This window comes from Mus musculus, chromosome 3 (assembly GCF_000001635.26).
Source record: "Mus musculus strain C57BL/6J chromosome 3, GRCm38.p6 C57BL/6J".
In the NCBI taxonomy this organism is placed as follows: domain Eukaryota; kingdom Metazoa; phylum Chordata; class Mammalia; order Rodentia; family Muridae; genus Mus; species Mus musculus.
Window position 1 is genome coordinate 109,680,461 of NC_000069.6, and position 6,000 is coordinate 109,686,460.

Sequence of the window (6,000 nt, forward strand, 5' to 3'; positions counted from 1 at the left end):
AATGACAGACAGCTCAGAACTAATGTCAATCAAAGTGGAAAAGTCTGTCGTGTTTCTCATTTAGAAATGGTGACAGGAGAATGGTGGGTAAGAAGCACAGCTTGATATTCCAACTTGGATGTGACAGTTTTCTTGTGATTACAAACAGCAAAGTCATTGTATTGAGAGATATTTTTGTGCCAACTCTTAAATGCTCTTTTGCTTCTTTTTCTTTCCTTCTCTAAGCCCCTCCTCTGTTCTGTGGCTTTTCTTTTGTCACTCCTCCAGACTACAGCTTTGTTCCCCCTTCTTCCACTCCTTTCTGGTCAGGTACTGCTTACTGCTTTTATGTGTCGCTATAACTTGCTTCTGTGTGCAAATACAATATTTTGGCTTCTGTGTATGGCTTCCCATGTAAACTCATCTCCTCAGATGCAATCCCCAGTGTTCCATTAGCACCATGCAATTCATTCTTCCTGGCCATAGAGTCATCGTTTGCTGTGACATTCCACGTGTGTGTGTGTGTGTATGTGTGTGTGTGTGTGTGTTAATGCCATAAAATTTCAATGTGACATTTCACATTTTACCATGTGTCAGTGCGGAGAGGTAGGAGATGGGTGAGGGAATGGAAATTTAAAGGAAGATGAACTACTCTGAACAATCCTTCATCTTTTCTGAGGACTAGAAGTCATAGTGTAGAAAAATCAGGTTTTGTGCATTTCCATGAAGAAAGGACCCAGAATCTCAACCTCCCCTCCAAAGAGAAGAATAAGATTCAGTACGCATTTCTTAAAATGAGGATCCAGGTCCACCATTTCTATAGCTCTTCAAAAGTCTCAGCATTTTGATCTGAATTTCTATCATTACCTGGAGAGTTAAATGACTATTTATATGGCACTGAGCCTAGATAAAGTACGTTTTCCTGTGGGTTTTTTAAAAATTAACCTGTTAGTCCCTATAGAACATGGAATTCTGAAATAGACCTTAGAAGTCAGCTAGTACAAACCTTTCATTTTATAGATGAGAAAAATGTGGCCTAGAGGGGTTGAGAGGCCTAAGCGAGGTCACACAGTCAAGTCTACAATTGGGTTTCTCCATCACAGGGGTGTTTTTATGTGCACTGACTTTAAGAACAGTGCCTTGGCAATGGGACCATTTTCAGGAAGGAAACCATTAAAGTGGTTTGTGTCCTGAATGGTAAAATAAAATGACCTATTTTTACTCCCTTTACAGTTCTGAAATCTACAGTATTGCCATTCGTTTATCTTATGATGGACACCCAGAGACTTTACAAAAGGCTGTCATTATAAAGCCATGAATGATAGGCCTGAGGTCCCTGTTGCCAAGGGGATGGACTGTTCCCGGGTAGCATGGGTCATTATGAGCTACCTGGGCACTGGGAACTGTTATAATACAGATGGATGGTGGTTCCATTTGTTGCTTTTTCTTACACTTAAGTTCCTTTACCATTTGAGATTTATACCGTCCCACCAGTCTCAGGGGGGCTATTCTCAGAATCATAGCACATATAATTGAAAACACTTTATGACCCCCACAGAGCAACAGGTGGAGAAGTTACTGAAAAGTCTGTTATGAAGCACCAGAGACCAACAAACAAACGTACACAGCCTGAATGGAGTTTCCCTTTCAGACAGGGCTGGCTCCTCGCCTGCCACTAGGGATATTAAACAAACAGAAAGCCAGGCAGAGCAATGGGACCTTTGCGCCTGGATTTTGGTTAGACATTGCAGTAAACACTGACTGCAAATCAGGATTTTCATGAAAAGAAGAAGTTCATGTGTTCTGTCCGTGAAAACTCATGTCTTCACATATACAAAATTGTATATGAGATAAAAACTGAGTTGATCCCTAGATGGTTTAGACATAGACTGCTTGGCTGGGGGAGTGGTGTCACTTACCTAGAAGAGATGAGATTAATTTCCCATACTGTATCAGAGCTCGGAATTGAGTTGCTCAGAATTTAGCCAAGGAAGTTGCCAGAAAGCTTCACCCCAGAGGTTCTATTGAGAAACAGAATATAGTGCCCTCAGTTGTAAGTTAATGTTAAAGGTACCTCATTCATTCACATAGTCATTTTAGTTTGGCTTTGGCTTGACAGAAGCTTTATGTAGAGAGTCCAAAGCAGAACAGTGGTGACTTAACTGTCTGGAATGAACCTGATCACACCGGACTGGGTTGAAACAGCAACTGCGCTGCTTTCAAACTCCTGTTGACATTGTCACCAATCCATAAGGAAGTCATGGCTCTGCATTTGATAGCACCAATGGCAATGGTCTAATTAGGCTCTGATGGCTGGATGCATCACAACTTCACACTGACTCCGACTCTGTGTTGTTTCTTTACAGTGTTGAGTCCCAAAGTACTGGGTATTGCCATCGCTCGGTACGACTTCTGTGCAAGAGATATGCGGGAGCTCTCCCTATTGAAAGGAGACATGGTGAAGATTTACACGAAGATGAGTGCAAATGGCTGGTGGAGAGGTGAAGTAAATGGCAGGGTGAGTCGTCCCTTTGATTGTCCCAGTTCTTTGTGAATGAGAGAGCTGGACAGTCACTGGCAGCTGTCACGTTGTAGACTTGTCCTTTCAGCGGTATGGCTTCAAGGGGCTGGAGGCATGCATTACTATTCAAAATGGATTGAGTCAATACAATGGGGGCCAAGAGTTAACTAGCACATCAGAAGAGTTGAGGAGCATTTCAGATTTTTTTCCCAGGAGCTAAGTACTGGGGCATGCAGTTTATATAAGCGCCAAGCATTTCCAAAAGCTCCCAATCCCACTTAGAAAGACTGGGATAGAGTACCTCTGCTTTTCATCTACATCCTGTGCTACAAAAGAGATGAGAATCATAATGGTGAGCCCCATATTGCCCCTATGTATATATTCATTTGTGAGCTAGTGGATGGATTTGAGCCTGGCTTAAGCTCCTTTTACTACTTAGTTGCTATCACTATCTCTATGAGGCCTATCCTAGCTGTTAAGGCAGTCTTCTTACAGTGGGCATAAAACCCCAGCATAATTAGAGTATTAGGAAAAAGAGGAATTCTCTGTCTATAGAATCCTTTGAAGCAGTAGAGGTGTTAATATGTCCATTCCTTATCTTCCATAGGTGGGCTGGTTTCCATCCACATATGTGGAAGAAGATGAATAAAGTCCTATCCAGTGTTGACCCTGCACTAAAATCTCAAAGACAACATAAGCAGAAGCCTGCACGGCATTGAGTTAACTGAAGTGTTTAAAAAGCAGCGTTCTTGGCTGTTCAACACCCTCTTTTTTTCTCTTCCTAAGTCTTAATGCTGGGATTTCTAAAGATGCTGGTACTGACAGATTAATGGCTCGCCTAGAGCAGTGCAAGAAACAGCCTGCCAGTCTGTCATTGTCAGGAACCAGGGCAAAACCAATGGCTTTTCTACCCCCAAAGAGTCCAGCAAACCCATCAGTTTAGCTTTCTCTTACTTCATTGGGCCAGACACCATGGATCCAGCCATTAGGAAACGCTTTTTGCATATTTACTTTGTTCTCACAGTTTTTGATGATACAAAGAAACAGAAGTTTAATTTTGCTTTTCCCCAGCATGAAGAGAAAGTAGAGCCTGCCATCTGGGAAAGATCCAGCTTGCTGGAAAGATCCAGCATTTCTCGTCTTAAATTGTTCAACAGGTGACTCACTGCCTGGCAAACCCTTTTATCCCCAGATGTTACTCATGATAACAAAAAAGAGGCTCATGCTCAGGTTTGCATCATAAGTGATAAATTACAGAGAGGGTTTTAATTATTCATTTGATGTCCTGATTATATTTCCACACTTCTTTATGAAGAAGAAAAAGAGAAGCACATGAAAGGAGGTGTCTTTGTGTTAAAGCTTCACAGCTTTCGTGATTTCGTGGAGTGTTTTGGAAATGTCGTGCTTGACAAAGGGAATCATGGCCGGCCAGATCATGCTTAGTTGCCAGGAATCCCAGAAAGGTAGAGGTGTTTACAGAGACAGATCAAGCACTGTAATCAATCCACAGGACATCACTGTATAGCTGCAATAGCTATTAACACAAGCCTTTTCCTTCTCTCTAGAAGGACCCAGGGCAGATTTGCTGATTTACAATCTTTTTTTTTTTTTAATAGTAGCACAAAAGAGCTTTATTGAGGATTTGGGAAGAAAGGCAGCCCGAGTCCTTCATTTCTTTCTGAGACGGATGGAAGGGCACCTGATGTCCGTGTCCTCCTGCCTGCTCTGTTGGTCCTTCTGATGCCTTTCTAGCTATGTCTTAATCAGTAGGAAGATCCACCTTGCAGCATGTTTCTTTCTCTAAGCTTTCACTGTGTTCCATGAGGAGTCTTCAGTATCTTCCTCCTGAGATGCATGGGGTCCCTAGCCCAGGCTGACAACTCGGCTCTTCCATGGTGGAGTGTTTCTTTGGTAGCAGTAGCTGTGTTCTGACAAGCTTCTGAAAATGTTTCTTCTTGGGGAAAAAAAAGATGTATTTTTATCTTACAAGTGATCTAGAAGCTTCTCTTGTACCAGACTTTCTTGGTCACCTCTTACATGTAAGGGCTGAGACAACCTGTTCTCTCCCATCTCACAGGAGTGCCAGAACCTGGAAGAGACCCCATGGGGGCTAGGACTTCTCATTTAAATAGACTCAAGACCTTTACCTCAGAATTATGTAAACTGTGATTGTGTTTTAGAACAATTGAGCTTTTGTATGTGTGTAAATGGTCAGGAAAATGTATTTTATAAAATGTCTATAGAGTCAACTTGTGCTGGCAAGGTCTACTCTTGGAATGGATTCCTACCTATAAGGTCTTACTTGTGTCTTGGGGATGTTTTGTCTGTTCATGCCAGCAAGTGTTGCTATGGAGAGTACAGCTTCCCACAGATTGTAACACTCCTGTGTACAGTATTGTAGCATGTATTGTTTATTTCAGTCAATAGACTCCCTGCCTCACAAATGGTATGTGGTCTTCCTGTTGCATTTCATTGGCCTCAGAGTTTCATAGCAGAGGATACAGAGCCTCTTTTCATGACATTACCAATGACAACTTTGTCTACATTTAATACTTTATATTGGAGGTTTTAAATGCCACGATCTGTGTAGATTTCTAATACCAAAGACAGACATAAATGTTTTCCATAGACTTTGTCTTGCCTGTCTGTAGCCCTTGTGTCATATGGTGAGTTAGAATGACATTTTACTTTGTAATATTTTGTAAATATGTCAATAAAATAGTTACTACTTGCATTGAGAGTAATTCCTTTTATTTATTTGTGTGTGTGTGTGTGTGTGTGTGCGCGCGCGCATGCACGCTTTCATGCTCACACTAACATGTGTGGTCTGAGGGATAGAACCCAAGGGCTCTGCATTCTGTGCAGTCTATGATTTCTTGAGGGCTGAAGATTTTTATTTTTGAATGATCTTAGACCATATATACCAACCTCATAATTAGCTAAGGAGTACTAACCCTGATTTTAGTTGGGGTTAGTTTAGAATTGCTATCAAAATTATGAACCAGGAACCATAAGCTAAACTCTGCATTTGCCATATACTAGTGAGGTGCTACATGGTGTCCTAAAGCCTTTATGTGCAGTTAAAACTACCTCATGTTCCCGCATCATCTCTATTTTCACATGTGGAAGCTGAGGCATATTATGAGGTTACAACATTCCAGATGTCACATGGCTGGTAAGCAGATGACAAGACATGGGCCATCTGGCTGTTGCCAGAATAATCACTACCCAATTCTTCTCACACTTTATAAGGGAAAAAAAATTAAAGAGTGTTTTGAAGCTCACATTGCCAAGAAAAAGCTATTTAATAAGTAAATAATGATATATATAGCTGAAAGTGTGTACAGAATTCAGAATTATTCTGCTCCTCCTAGTCCTTACAACCAAGTTTGGTCATCATCATCACTGTCATGATCAAGCAGACAATTAGATAGTTACTGTTTAACTTTTTAATTCCCTAAACATAATTCAGACTCATTTATTAGATTGAAGTGGAAAGT

The 6,000-nt window shown here is 41.2% G+C and overlaps 1 protein-coding gene across 4 annotated transcripts in view; it reads left to right on the plus strand.

Annotated features, from left to right (window-relative positions):
• Vav3 (vav 3 oncogene) overlaps positions 1–5,234 on the plus strand; it is a 345,230-nt gene extending 339,996 nt beyond the window's left edge. For 2 of the 4 annotated variants that reach the window (XM_006501820.4, NM_001378987.1), the window contains 3 exons: positions 226–309; positions 2,346–2,497; positions 3,108–5,234. In XM_006501820.4, the coding sequence (XP_006501883.1) occupies positions 226–309; positions 2,346–2,497; positions 3,108–3,149 (278 nt within the window). In that variant the 3' untranslated portion in view covers positions 3,150–5,234. The remainder of the gene's footprint in view (positions 1–225; positions 310–2,345; positions 2,498–3,107) is intronic. The other 2 variants (NM_020505.2, NM_146139.2) reach the window with 1 other exon arrangement.
• The last annotated feature ends 766 nt before the right edge of the window (positions 5,235–6,000 follow it).